General features: G+C 40.3%; 1 protein-coding gene across 1 annotated transcript in view; it reads right to left on the reverse strand.

Annotated features, from left to right (window-relative positions):
* The window catches only part of SYTL5 (synaptotagmin like 5), a 224,829-nt gene that overhangs the window by 22,268 nt on the left and 187,187 nt on the right, over positions 1-15,374 (reverse strand). Inside the window, exons 9-13 of the mRNA XM_007957658.1 lie at positions 14,955-15,047; positions 14,244-14,309; positions 8,370-8,548; positions 5,921-6,020; positions 3,713-3,874 (exon numbers count right to left, since the gene is read on the reverse strand). Coding sequence (XP_007955849.1) covers positions 3,713-3,874; positions 5,921-6,020; positions 8,370-8,548; positions 14,244-14,309; positions 14,955-15,047 — 600 coding nt within the window. The remainder of the gene's footprint in view (positions 1-3,712; positions 3,875-5,920; positions 6,021-8,369; positions 8,549-14,243; positions 14,310-14,954; positions 15,048-15,374) is intronic.

A 15,374-nucleotide genomic window follows, 5' to 3' on the forward strand; every position in this document is an offset into this window, starting at 1 on the left:
CAAACCCACCAGCCACTCCTCGGAAGGAAGGTTGGGCAATCTACTTCCATAGTGATACTGCCTCGGAAACCCAAGGAGGGGTCACTATCAGTCGGGTCTGACTCGACGGCACATAACAACAACAACAAGATGTCATTTATGTTGTTGAGAAAGGTATTTGCAATGAATAAGTTGTTGCTCTTGCAAAATTCTATCATTCGATCTCCAGTGTTATTTCTACCACCAAGGCCATATTTTCCAACTACCAGTGACTCTTCATTGCTCCCAACTTTTGCATCCCAGTCACCAGTGATAAGCAATACATCCTGATTGCATGTTTGGTCAATATCAGACTGCAGAAGTTGGTAGAAATCTTCAATTTCCTCATCTTTGGCTTTGGTGGTTGGTGCATAGATTTGAATAATAGTAGTATTAACTGGTCTTCCTTGTAGGTGTATGGATATTATCCTGTCATTGACAACATTGTACTTCAGGAGAGATCTTGAAACACTCTTTGTGATGATGAATGCCACACCATTCCTCTTTAATTTGTCATTCCCACCATAGTAGATATTATGGTTGTCTGAATCAAAATGGCCCAAACCAGTCCATTTCAGCTAACTCATGCCTAGGATACCAATCTTTATTTATGTGTTCCATTTCATTTTTGACAACTTCCATTTTTCTTAGATTCATACTTCATACATTCCATGTTCTGATTTTTAATGGATGTTTGCAGCTGTTTCTACTCATTTTGAGTCATGCCCCATCAGCCAATGGAGGTCCCTAAAGCTTTACTCTATCCACATCATTAAGGTCATCTGTACTGTGAGGAGTAGCTCTTCCCCAGTCATATTTCGAGTGCCTTCTAACCTGATGGGCTCATCTTCTGGCACTATATCAAACAATGTTTCAGGGCTGTTTATAAAGTTTTCCAGTAATATATCAGATAGTGTTCCACTGTTGTTCATAAGGTTTTCGTTGGCCAATTCTATGAGAAGTGGATAGCTTCTTTCTTCTTCCAAGTCTGCCTTAGTCTGGAAGCTCTGCTGAAACCTGTCCACCATGGGTAACCCTCTAGCATTCTGAAACACTGGTAGCATAGCATTCATCCTCACAGCAACATGCAAGCCACCACAGGACGACAAACTGGCAGACAAGTTCATCTCCCTTAGTTGTTTCTAACCTCTCTACTCAGTTCCCCACGTGTCTGGGGCCCGGCCTTAAATAAAGCCATGCCAGCAAAGTCCTGCTGATAATATGGGGATATTATTTGTTTTTGCTGCCCAGTATCCTCTCACCATTTCTTTAGAAATAGTGAATTTAATTTGGGAAAAGCTCCCCTTAAGCACTAAAGTATGCTCTGATTATCTTAAGCCAGCCAATGTATCTCACCCTTCTGACCACAGAGGTTAGCCTGTAAGGGGCAAATATCTATTCTGTACAGTGAGGTGCAAGGATTTAAGGCTCGTGGCTGCTATAACCATTAGTCCCCAAGAGAACCATATCTAGAGCTAGTGCTGGAGGCCCACACTGTGTGGATACTGAAAATGAAGCCAATATGGAGTAGAAGAGAGATCAAGAGACTCCAGGACCTTGATATGATTTGAGCATCTGGATCACACCATGCCTAATCACCAATTACCCTGTAAGTTTTTAGGAATATGAGCTGGAGTTTTTGTCACTTGCAACACTTGATTTCCCAAGTAACTGTGATAGTTGCAGTTGTGTGTCACCTTGGCTGTACCAAAATTCTGAGGTTTAGGTAGTTGTGATGTGGGTTATTCCCATGATGGGATCGGATGTATATGTTTTGAGCAGCCAATCCTTTGAAAGGGAGTTTCCCTAGGAGTGTGGCCTGCTTCTAATATATTTATGGACATCCTGGGAAAAAGAGACACTCTTCTGTGGATCGGGATCCTGTTGTGCTGCCTACAATTGTCTGTGAGCGAACAATCCACCATTCGGCCTGGAGATCTTGGATTTGTCATTCGTTGGAGTCAACGGCCAGTATACTGCCTGCCAATCTTGAGCTCGTCAGTCCCTGCAGCTTTGTGAGTTGGGTAAAGTCTCCAGCTTGATGTTTGATCAAAGAACTTGGGACTTGCCAGCTTCTATAAGTGTATGAGCCATTTTCCTAAGATAAATTTCTCTCTCTCTAAGCTTTACTAGTTTTGCTTCTCTAGAGAACTCAGCCTAACACAGTAACACAAATAATAAAACTGAAAAAAAACATTGCGATCAAGTCAATTCTGATGCATATCGACTCTATAGTACAGAATATTATGGAAGTAGACTGCCTCATCTTTTTCCTGAGGAGTTGCTAGTGGGTTAGAACCACTGATCTTTTGGTTAGCAGCCAAGAGCCTAACAACTGCACCACCCAGGCTCCTTAACACAAATGATAGCTAGCATTTTTTGAGAGCTTACAATGTGCCTGATAAAATTCCGAGTTTCACACAGAATGCTTCTTTAAGCTCTATAAGCTATATCTAATTATTGTATTATAAATGAGAAGACCAAGGCCCAAGATCACACAAGTGCAAGTCATGAAGCCAGGGTTGAACCCAGGTAGTCTGACAGAAGTCTACTTTCTGTGCCATCATGATATTTTGCCTCTCAGTATATAAAGAACAATTTTTGGTTGCATAAATGTGACATTTTTGTTTCACTTTTAAAGAAATTACTGTAAATATAGAGAGACTCCAGTTGCATAGAGTGAAATCAAAGCACTCCTGGTCTAGCTTAAAGAATGTTATATCAGCATCTAATTTCTAGAATCACTTCTGTGATTTTTTTTTCCTGAATATAACTCAAGACCTGGGTTATTGAACCCAAAAGTCAGGAATGTAGGAAACCAGATACTTTAGCTGATGGTCATGTTCTCATATGGGCTAAGGCAAGAACACTCCTGCTCATGGTCTGAATTGTGGAGAATGAGAAGTAGAGAGGATGTTTTGAGAGTGGTCTTGTTCTATGGAATTGTTTTGTCTATTTCAGAATGAAGGCTTTCTCTTTTCAATAGGATCATCTAATGTGTTTCTTCCGGTTATCCATGGAGACTTTCTTTCAAATGAAGGATAACTTTTTAATAAGTCAAATTCATGATATCTGTGTTTGAAAATTTATTTTACCTTCTTCATTTAAAATATGAACCCTGGTGGTGCAGTGGATAAAGCACTCAGCTGCCAATCAAAAGGCCTGCAGTATGAACCTACCAGCTGCTTCAATGGGGAAAGATGTGGCAGTCTGCTTCTGCAAAGATTTACAGCCTTGGAAACCCTATGGAGGCAGTTCTAGTGTATCCTATAAGGTTGCTGTGAGGCAGAATTGATTCAATCGCAGTGAGTTTTGTTTTGGTTTCATTACATTCAACAGCTTATCTTTTACAAGGGTGTTTACATTGATTAATTTGCTAAAGACAGTTGAGGATTACATTATACTATATATTTTGTTTAAGGCAAAATAAAATAATAAGCAGAAAAAAATATCCATATAATTCAAGACCCAATGACATTCCTGAAGAATGAAAGAAATTGGGGGCTTTCATTATACAGACAATCTGTATTGATGACATATTTACAAAATAAGGGGTTTAGAACACTTATTATAATATTATTCCAAATTTGCTGCACTAATCTTTGGAAGTATTTAGTTTCTTTAGGTCTGTGACAACAGTTTTGCTCATAACTTATGTAATTGTAGAACTGACTAATCTGGAAGCATTTCCTACCTTGGGCTGAAGCGTAAACCACTCATCACTTGGATTTTCAAAGTTCCATGAGTCAAAAGGAATCTCCACCTCCCCGAGGAAGCTGTTACGTCCAAATCGATCATAGTGCCAGACTGAGAGCTGCAGAGTTCTTGTTTCCAACTGAGTATGGCTGATGGTGTACTGCAAATGAGATTTACAACATCAAACTCCACAAGGAGGGCTCTGTCCAATTTTAGAACAGGTTGGAATTTACTGCCACCATCTTTTAGATCAGTGATAAGAGTAAAACTCATGCAAAGAAAATGCTTTCCTTTTCTTAGTTTCCTTTCCAACTAAGGATCTATTCCATATATTCATTTTGTGCCAGATCCAGCATGGAAAGATATATAAACAAATTACTTGGGTGGTGATAAACTCCAGATATTCTATAAAAGGTATTAGGTGGTAAAACTTGTCCTTGTTCTAGTTTTATCAGTCTTTCATTTGCCTACTTTGTCAACATATGCTTTGTAAGCTCAAGGTTTAACATATCAATTCTCTTCAATTTCTCTGTCTCATTTTATTCCTAATAAGAACCCTAAAGCACAAAAAAGTATAACTCAAAAAATTCACTGACATCAAGTCGATTAGACTCTTAGCAGCCCCTCCTTGGGTTTCCAAGGTGGTATTGGCAATGAGAAATTTACAAATACTAAACTTCATAAAGCCCACCCTACATCTTTAAGTGCAGATGTGGAAAGATGTACACGTAGATGGAGCAGAAAGAAGATGTTGATGGAGTAGCTATTCTCTTTCTTGCTCTTTCTCTTATTGCCGTCGATTCGGATCCGACTCATAGTGACCCCTCCTTGGGTTTCTGAGGCAGTATCACTACTGAAGTAGATTGTCTAACCTTCCTTCTGAGGAGTGGCTGGTGGGTTTGAACTGCCAGCCTTTTAGTTAGCAACCAGGACCACATGTCTGCATACTCTCACACCTCCAGTTTGTTCTATGCAATTACGAAGCAGGATGTACTTCAGGCTGACTGATTTCTGATCATGGATCTGTGTCTATACCTGTCCTTGTTCTCCATGGCGTAATTAACCTTGGCTCCCTGCTTCCTGAATTTGCCCTGTCACTGTGGTTGTCTGTTCTGCTTAGTCTCATCTTTGCTGTTCTGTTATGAAAAATGGATTCACTCCCTGTCTGTATTCTTTCATTCTCAGTTTTATCTGTTATAATACCAGTTCTTACTTTCACATGTGCCTCCACCACACATGCAGGTTCACAGATTTCTGTCCTCACCAACTTCCTGCTATGGTAGACTCTGACCCTGTCATTCTGGCATGAGACACAAAACCAAATATATTGTCATCAAGTCAATTCTGACTCATAGCAACCATATATTTTATAGAACAGAACTGCCGTCCAGTGTTTTCTTGGTTATAATATTATGGAAGCAGATCACCAGGTCTTTCTTAATGGCACCACTGGGTGGGTTCAAATGACTAACTTTTAGGTTTGTAGTCAAGCACAAACCATTTGGATCACCCAGGGACCCTATCACTCTGGCACAAGGTCCATACATTCCCTTAGGATTGGCAATATCTTCTACATTCCAGCTCCCTGGAGGTTTTTTTTTATCAACCCAGTTTGGTCCAGTGTTAAAGACGGGGTCGTTAAATGGAAGCCCGTTGGGAAAAATAATTTCTGTTAGGATTGGGGCTTGGGTAATGTTTTATCTAGACCACTTTTTCTGAGATTTCTCAAACCCAACTCTGCATCTCCACTCTTAATTAGTGACACACAAACTAAATTCTAAAACCCTAATAAGAAACATTACATATCCATGCTGTGTTACCAGAACAATGAGTATGTGCAAGGTGACCCACTAAGTTAGTGTCAAAACTGTGACAAAATTCTTTTAAGGGGACTAGAGAAAGGATAGTATTCCAAAGGGTAACACATACTTTTTGACAAGATGTATTAGCTCAGATGTAATTTTGTTGGCTCATCTCTACTGAAGGTGCAATTTCACCAGCAGCAGAAAATAAACAGAGTAAGTGTGATTTGCATTTTTCCAAACACGGTTAGGAAAACCAATGGCATTATAATAATTTATTCAAAGTCTACAATTTTCTGATGTATTGACATTCAAATAGAAGATTCTCTGTAGTTACTTTAGAAAAATGGGTTGTGAACCATGCCACATTCTTGGCATGGGCTACTACAAGAGTACTTATTTACCTTTAGTGTTTCATTGAATTCTGGATTAGTGCCTGTTCTGATTTTGGTCTTGCGCTTATTGTTTCGGGACTTGTCAGGAAGAAGGTATGACTTGACATAACTGTAGATGATAAAAGAAGAAACTGTTATTGGGAAACATCTACTTTACAAGAAATGCTAAAGGCCTTTAATGAATAAAGGAGATGAAGGCAATAGGTTACTAAGTATAAGAAACAGAGCCAAAGAGAATATAGTCTCAACAATAGGACACTTTAAATATAGCTCAGGGCCTTCTATAAGAGAGAAGCAATAAAGTGTAGTGGTAAAGAGGGTTGGTTCTGGAGTCAAGACAACTGAGTTCAAATCATTCCATGACTCACTAGTTTTAGTGGCCTCAAGATTGTATCCTTTCTGTGCCTCAGTTTACTCATCTATAAAACAGTGATATTAACACTATCTAACTCATGGAGTTGTCAGGATTAAATTAGTTGGTACATGCAAGGTGCTTATATATTGTACATAGTCAATAAATGTAATCTACTATTATTACGAATTGTCTCACAAAATTTATGGAGTTATATTTCTCTCCATTCCTAATCCTAGCTTCTTGTGTCAGGGAGAGAGGTCAATGATAATGGGTGAATGAAGGAAAATAGTGAGAAAGAAGAAATAGAAAATAACAACCTATCCAATTCTACCAAAGACCTTGCTTTGAGCTATCTCAGCAACCCCTTAGACCAGAGGATATCATAGTAGAGTTAGAAATATACAAGCTGCTACCAGAGGCTTGAAGTGACCTCTTTCAACAGTAGTCTAGATGATTATATAGTTTCTGAAGTCCTCTTAAAATGTAGGTGGGGAGGCAGGTGGCCCAATGTGTAGTCATAATCCATTCAGCTGTCTATCTTAGGACACTTGGTCTGGGTTGGATATTGTGCAGAAAAGAGCTAATGTGGCAGAGAGATTGCTACCTTTTGAAAGACCTGATTGATTACAAGGTAGGCCCTTGGCTGGTATCTGGGAACTTGAATTTTGGGAGGTTGCCCAACATTTTCAGAACTGTTGAAAGTGGCTCACTGTACAACTGTATAAACAATCTGGTTTATGCTGAACATATGATATCCTTCTGGGAGTCTGGAATTTTGGTACGTGACAGGCAGAGGCTGCTTATGTGACTGGCCCCCAATAAAAACCCTGGGTGCTGAGTTTTTAATGAGCTTTCCCTGATAGACAATTTCATTTATGTTGTTGTAACTCATTACTATAGGAATTAAGCATATCCTGTGTGACTCTATTGGAGAAGACCCTTGGAAGCTCGTGTCTGGCTTCTTCTGGAATTTGTCCATGCACCTTTTTTTTTTTTTGCTGACTTCAACTATATGTGGAGTCTTGTGAGTCCTGCTAGTGAATCACTGAACCTGGGGATGGTATTGGGCGATCTTCACGTTTATATATTTAGCTCACCTCCAGCATGCCATGGTGCATACCTGCCCTGCCAGGCTGATCCCTGGAATCCTGAGAGCCTCATAATTGCTCTTTTGAGTGGTTCAACTGGGCTGACAGCTTGATACTTTCCACTGGCAGACTTCCCAGAACAAAAGTTGACAGGATATTTTTGTGTGTCCTGGCGTGTGCCAAGATGTCAGCTTCTAACCCAAAAAGCTAACTCTATATAAACTGCAAATATGTCAACTCAGAATCACGTTGAGCCTTTTAAAAATCAGGTAACCCCAGACACAACCATTATTGTGAGTCTGAGAACTCTAGTAGCCTCCAGGAAAATGTTTAACCAGAAACCTTTTAGTGTCAGCATTACTAACAGAACTTTTGGACTCTCTAGGGCCTTTATCTGCCCTCCAGTCTCAGCAGGTATCAAGGAACTTCCTCCGAACTCAGCACGCATCACAAAAGCCATCCGGATTCAGCACGTATCGGAGATTTGTTCGACTCCTGAAAGTCTCCCACATATCTGAGCCGCATCCTCCCTAGATAATATTTTCCTAAGTGAACTTTGGAGCCAGGGGGAGTTTCTTTACGTCCCCCAACATCTTAGATCACTGCCCTAAATCCCTTAGCAACAACCAATCATCTGTACCCTCTCGCCCTGGTGCTGCCCCTCCCCATATTGTTCCATAAATTTGTGAGAATATCGGGGCACAGGGTCTTTTGCTTTAGCCACTGACCTGGTAAGGGCAAAGACCCTAACTTAAGTTAGCTAATAAACTTTCCTAGTGCATTTGCATTGTCGTGTGTTGGCATATTCCTCTCTTCCGAGCATCTCCTTTATAGTCTGGGTACAACATTATATATGCACTTCAGTGAATATTTAGAAGTGTGACATAGGAGGAGAGTGACAATCAATCTGCTGAGAAAGATCTGAATGAAAAGACTCATCTGAAAAAGAAACATGTATACAGACAAAAAAGAATGTAGTGATTGAAATAGCCTGAGGAACATGCCAAATACTTACGCATCTGTCCTCTGTTTCTTTTCATCTCCTATGGCCAGATTTCTGCAATTCTTGACAAAAATGTAGAGCCCGCCAGTTTTGTAGCAGTAGCTGATGTGGAGAAGGATTTCACCACTGACCTTCACATTGCCATAGTCCCCTGTTTCACTGTAAACACTCATCATGCTGCTAAGGCTGGTCTGAAATAAACAAGATAGAAAGAGATGTACAGTTCTAATGTACATGTTCTAATGATCTCTGCACAGGATCCACCCCCCCCTTAATTCTACAAGGATCCCTTTGTCTTTATAATGAGTAGGGCAGTAGAGGGTGAGGAAAGAAAGCAGAAATCACTGTTTGTTTTCTTGATGTGGTATAAAATCCAAGTCTGAGAAAAGACAACAGATCTAGTCTCTTAGTAAGGAAGGCAGAAAACTCATTGAGAGAGGAAGCATTTCCTTTTGAAGTTAGTGAATACCCTTTGTTTATTCACTTCTAATGAGTATAGGACCTCTGGTGGCGTGGTGCCTAAGGCATTTGTCTGCTAATCCACCAGCGCTCTGCAGAAGGAAGATAGGGCAATCTGCTTCTGTAAAGATTTACTGCCTTGGAAACCCAAAAGAGGTCACTATGAGTTGGAATTGATGCAATGGCAGTGAGGTTTTGTTTCTTTAAATGAATATAGGGTTACTGAGGCATTTCCAATCTTACTTCCCATCCCCATCTCTAAATGCAATGCAACACATTGCCCTCGAGTTGGATCCGACTCAGGAAACCCGTCCTTGGGTTTCCGAGGCAGCATCACCATGGAAGTAGATTGCCCAACCTTCCTTCTGAGGAGTGGCTTGTGGGTTTGAACTGCCAGCCTTCTGATTAGCAGTCACGTGCCTTAGGCACTATGCCACCAGAGCTCCCTCCCATCCCTACAGTTTTCTTCTTTTTTATTGCTAGACTCAAAATCAATCTATTTCAAGGTCTAGAAAGCATTGATCAGGATAAAGAAAAGCTCATGTCATATTTGGTGGTAGGAGTCACATTTTTTTCTCTCTGATACTCCCAGAGAGCATCTTATCAGTCTCTAGGGAGCCATGGCTGCAACTTTAACAAGGACATGACAGTAGGATATCCTATATCCACAGCTACTGCCATTCTCCAGCTGAGCAGCTATGTGGGCTCCATTGGTATAGTCTAAAATCATAGCTATGTAAACCTCTGTAAAACAGCAAAATAAAGCACTAAGCAACAAAATAACACACTAACCAATAGATAAAAATTAAAAAAAAAAAAAACAACACCAGTCCAAATCTATTAGAATGAATGCAGTTTCTGATGAAGCATTAATGATATGAGACCTATTTTGAGTTAAATGTAACAAGACTACCAGAAGTAAAACTCTGTACCTTAGCAACATAAGTATCACCTGGAAAGCTTTCATGAAAGATCCAGAAGTTTTCAAAACCCCTCTTTCTGAACCCACTATGGTGAGTGAGTGAATACAAAGGTAACTTAGTTCTTCCACTTTTTTAATTGTAAAAATATGTATAACACAACATTTGCTTCTTCAACATTTTTCATCTGTAGAATTTCAGGTGTAGATAGCAACTACGTTAATCATGTTGTTCAGCCACCACCCATAATCGTTGTCCAATTTCCCATCATATTAAACAAATACTCACTGCTTCCCAAACATTGGCTCTCTTTTTCTCCCTTCTTCCTACTCCTGGTAACCACTAATAAACTTTAGTTTCCATATACTTGCTTGTTTTTGTTATTTCATGTAAGTGAGAATGTACAATATTTGTCCTTTTGTGATAGACTTATTTCACTAAGCATAAGGTTTGTGAGGTTGATCGCATTGTAGCGTGAATCAGGACTTCCTTTCTCTTTCTGGCCAAGTAGTATTCAATTGTGTGTATGTACCACATTTTGTTTACCCATTTATTGACTGATGGACACTTCAGCTGTTTCCATGTTTTCGCTATTGTGAATAGTGCTGCAATGAGCATTGGCTTACGTCTTATTTATCTAGTGTTGCTATAATTGAAATACCACAAGTGGGTGGCTTTAACAAACAGAAATTTATTTTCAGTTTGGGAGGCTCAAAGTCTGAATTTAGGGCACTGGCCCTAGGGCAAGGCTTTCTCTTTCTGTCACTCTGGGGAGAGTCCTTGTCTCTTCAGCTTAATTCCTGCTTCTTTGGAGATCTCCCTGTGGCTTTGTGCCAGTCTTCCCCTATCTCAGCTTCTTTCTTGTGCTCAAATTCTTTTAGATCTCAAAAGAGATTGATTTAAGATGCACCCTACACTAATCCTGTCTCATTAATATAACAAAGACGGTACGTTCTCAAGTGGGGTTATAACCACAGGCATAAATGTTAGGATTTACAACACATATTCAATCCCTAACAGTGTACATGTGTCTTTACACGTTTTCATAATTTTATTTATTTATGATTGTCCCATTAGTCAGAATAGAGACTGGTCAAAGAACAGGATGTGGATGATGTGGCTAGTATTTCTTCTAAGCTTACATCAAGGGCAAGGACAAACCAAGCATTCCATAATTATTTGCAAATTATGGCTTAAACAGAATTGAGAGTGACCTAATTTGTTTTTCTTATTCATAAAACAAAGCAAAAGAATTTTAATGCAAGTGGGTGGCAATGTTTCTCAACTTTTGTTGTTGTTGTTGTTATGTGCCGTCGAGTCAAGCCCGACTCATAGCGACCCCCCCTTGGGTTTCCGAGGCAGTATCACTACGGAAGTAGATTGCCCCATCTTCCTTCCGAGGAGTGGCTGGTGGGTTTGAACCGCCAGCCTTCTGGTTAGCAGTCAAGTGCCTTAGCCACTATGCTACCAGAGCTCCCTTTTAGTTGTATATAAATTGCCTGAGGAGCCTGTTAAAATGAAGATTGTCATTTATTCTGTTTGGGGTGGGGTATGAGATTTTGCCACCAGCCCCTCCTCGGAAGGAAGGTTGGGCAATCCTACTTCCGTAGTGATACTGCCTCGGAAACCCAAGGAGGGGTCGCTATGAGTCGGGCCAACTCGACGGCAAATAACAACAACAACAACAAACTCCCAGATCCATAGGCCCTAAACCATGTGTCAAGGCACCCAGAACACCACAGTGAATTCATAGGAGCACCACCGGATATTCTAAACTTTCAAGTGAACACAAATATTATGCAAACTACTAGTTAGTCATTCACAGTGTCAACATAAAATTGCACTTCATTCTTTTCAACAAAGTGCTAGTTATGTAAAGCTGAGTTTTTGTCAGTCACTTTGACAAAAAATATTGCACAGAATTCAGTGAGAATCGGGAAATGAAGATGATGATGTCCAGTCATATTCCAAGGTTTGAGAAGTTATGCAATGTCCAACAGGTACACACCTGCCATTAGTATGTAATAGAAGTTATTTAAGGATGGATCAAAAATACTATGCTTCTTTCAATTTACATGTATTCGTTTTTCAAATGGCTACTAAGTTGTTAGGATATTAAGTGCCTATTAAGTTGTGCAGACCCAACTACTTAGTAAACAGACCATTAGATGTTACTTTTGGCGTAGGTGCTCTATGAGAATGCTGCTGAGACCCAGAAACAAACTCACTGCCGTCGAGTGGGATGCAGCTCATAGCGACCCCTCCTTGGGTTTCCGAGGCAGTATCACTATGGAAGTAGATTGCCCAACCTTCCTTCTGAGGAGTGGCTGGTGGGTTTGAACCGCCAGCCTTCTGGTTAGCAGTCAAATGCCTTAGTCACTATGCCACCGCAAGGGCATTGTAAACGAAGTATTTAGAGACTGTGTTCCAGGTGATATAATGTTGCTAGTTCATGGACCATGCTTGCATATCAAGGATTTTGAAACTTTAGCTCACCCATCTCATGTTACACAGGAGTAAATTCTGGTTCACAGAAATTATTGGCAGTGCCTAGAGTTAAACCAAGACTTTCACATTTCAAGTCTGAGGATATACTTCACTACTGTCTTGTATCACTGACTTATGTCTAAATCAAATCCCTTTAGGGGTACTTCCTTAAAGAAGGTTCTCTGTAAGCTGGGGCCCCTATGAATAGAAGGAAATTTAGTTACTTATGGCAATTTTGTTACTAACCAAACTTTGTGCTTCCCACCCCCCTTTCATTCCTGTATATCCTGCATTTCTTCCGTGTGAATGTTGCCCCTCTGGTGCCCCATGGTTGATTGCTCCAAGGGATGCATCTCCATAGAGCATGTGGGTGCGTCACCCTGGGATGAGTGGTGTGCATGTACGTCTTGTTTACTATTGAGCTGAGAGCCAGACCCTGGGAGTGAGTTTTATTCCAGGCCCAAAGTATATCCCATGGCCATAGGATTGGGGGTTCCACCAGACTCCATCTGACTGGTAATTCCAGTCATTATTATGTTTTTGAATTTGTTCCACGTCTTTCCTCCCACTCTATCCAGGATCTTCAGTTTTGATCCTTTCCCGAGTGGTTGGCATTGTTAGCCAGGAACCATCTAGTTCTTCTGGTCTTGAGGTCCATCATGTCCTAGGGCTGACTGCTTCCAAATTCCCTTATTATTATTATTATTATTATTTTGCACTCTTCTTCATCATCTTCACTTCTGACAATAGGGGACCATTAGCTGCATCTTAGATAGCCACTTGAAAGCTTAAAAACTTAAAAGAGACCCCAGTCACTACTCACCAACGAAGATAGTGGAGAAAAGATTTTTATGTATTTTGTTGTGCCAATTGAGTCAGGTGTCTCCCAATACTATGGTCCTGAGTCAGTAGATCCATTGGATCTCTCTCCCACAGTGTCTGGCTGTCTACGAGGGATTGCTCTATGTCTGTCTTCTGTTGTTTCTGAAAGGATTACAGGTATTTTGTATCACTGGTATCTGTGCAAGATTAGCCTCTGCTGAATCTATCCTTGGTCTAGAGTATAATTCTGTTCACTGACCCCCATTTGATCTTCTCAGATGTTTATGCGTTTATCTGTAGCCTGGTGTTTGGTGTTAATGGTCATGCAGTATTGTGAATATACTGGTATTAGCCTCTATCATCTATTTCTTACGTGCACTATTTGGTGTCCTCCCTTTCCCCAATGTTACCATGGTGGTCACAGACTCTTTCCATACCATCCCTCCCCTTGGCCTCTTCAGTGTGTGCTTTTAACCAAGTCAAAGCTTGATTTAAAATAGAGATGTCTCTCCTATTACCTTGCTATCAGTAAACCATTTTGGACCACATGTATTCTGACTAGTACACAGATTCTAATGTTTAATAAATGTTCTCTTTTTGGAGTACTTGAATTCTGATAATCTCATTAGTCTTTTTTAGTACAAAAATTTTCAGAACAATTTTATTATTCATAACAGCCCCAAACTAGAATGAAGCCAAGTACCCAACAGCAGGTGAATGGATAAACAAGTTGTGATATATTCATGCAATTGGATAAAACCCAAAATCCAAAACCAGTTACCATTTGATTCTAACTCATGGTGACCCTGTATGTGCAGAGTAGAAGTGCCCTATAGAGCTTTCAAGGCCATGGCCTTTTGGAAGGAGACTGCCAGGCCTTTCTTCTAAGGTACCTCTGGGTGATTACAAACAGCCATCCTTTACATTAGTAATTGAATGTTTAGCCATTCGCTCCACCTGGGGACTCCTATACAATGGGTGGAATGGTGTTGTTGATGTTGTTAATTGCCATAGAGTCGATTCTGGCTCATGGAGACCCCATGTCTCATTTATCTTTTAAAAGAGAAACTCTGGTTAATGGTATACAAATCAGAAAAAGCCAAATGCTGGAAAAATTGCCCATCTAGTCATATTTCCAAAATCATAAAACTCATGAAATGTGGTTGGAAAAACGGTGAAGAAAAACTTGAAAACTCACAGTGTCTGAGTCTGCATCAGGCACGTTTAAATAGGTCCACTTCTTGTCAGAGACCGCTTGAGAATTCTTTAAGCAAGTTGCCAAAATGTTGAAAGAAAGAGGACATTAGAGCAGCAGACAGAAATTAGAGAAACAAAGAAAATGACTTACAGGCACACAGACAGATATAAGGACACAGGGACACCTAAAACCTTCCTTGCAAGGAATATCTTGATGCAAATGTAAGGAGTATCACCTTATTCTGTAGGTCCCCATGAACAGAAGGATATGTAGGCACTTATGGCAATTCTGTTGCTATGGACAATTTTTGAGAAGGAGAGAACTTTGGGTATGAATGTTAGGAAGATGACCTACCACGGTGTGGAGGATGGTTGGGGAGTTGACAGAGTGGAGGCAGGAAAATTTGTCATCAGAGATTTGAAATAGTTCATAGGCTTGAGATGACAAGGGCCATGACTAGGGATTAAAGATATATTAAAACCTTGGTGAAGATTGTGGAGAGAGCGAGGATTCAGGAGCCTTAGGAAAGCCCATACAAAATGAAAGTCCATACTGAAAAGCACTCTGGGGCAAAGGGTAAACAGGAGCTTGTAAGGAGTCTGAACTCACCATCACACATTTTCCTAACTGCATTCACACCTCCTTTGTCAATGCACAGAAAACAAACAAGAGAAAGAAGGAACTTCCAGCATGTGCTAGAGAACTGCTTACGGTTGACAGGCCACTTGCTAGACTGTGGGTGTTTGCAGAAAACCGGGAGGACACTAAGTCATCAATGCCTTCTTCAGCGTCTTCCAAGGAATCCTAAAAAAGGAGGAAAAAATCAGTGGTTTGGTTTCTTTCTTTCCTAGGAAGTCATTTAACTTTTGAAAAATCACTTTTTTTCCTACATAATTGAAAATCAGATAAAAATGTCTAGAAAGCATCACATTGCTAGGTTTTTCTCCTTTCATCTGTAGTCAATTCAAATCATGTCATCAGAAGAATGGACAGGGAGAGGGAGTGGAGGCCTGGGTCTCCTTCCTAATGCTGCTTGTTTTGTGGAAAGAACATGAGATCTGACATCGCACAGTCCTGGGTTTGATTTCTATAGCCCTGATCTCACTTTGGACAATGTACGTAGGTTGGTTG

Source organism: Orycteropus afer, unplaced genomic scaffold (genome assembly GCF_000298275.1).
Source record: "Orycteropus afer afer isolate SDZICR_OR568_19922 unplaced genomic scaffold, OryAfe1.0 scaffold00770, whole genome shotgun sequence".
Lineage (NCBI taxonomy): Eukaryota > Metazoa > Chordata > Mammalia > Tubulidentata > Orycteropodidae > Orycteropus > Orycteropus afer.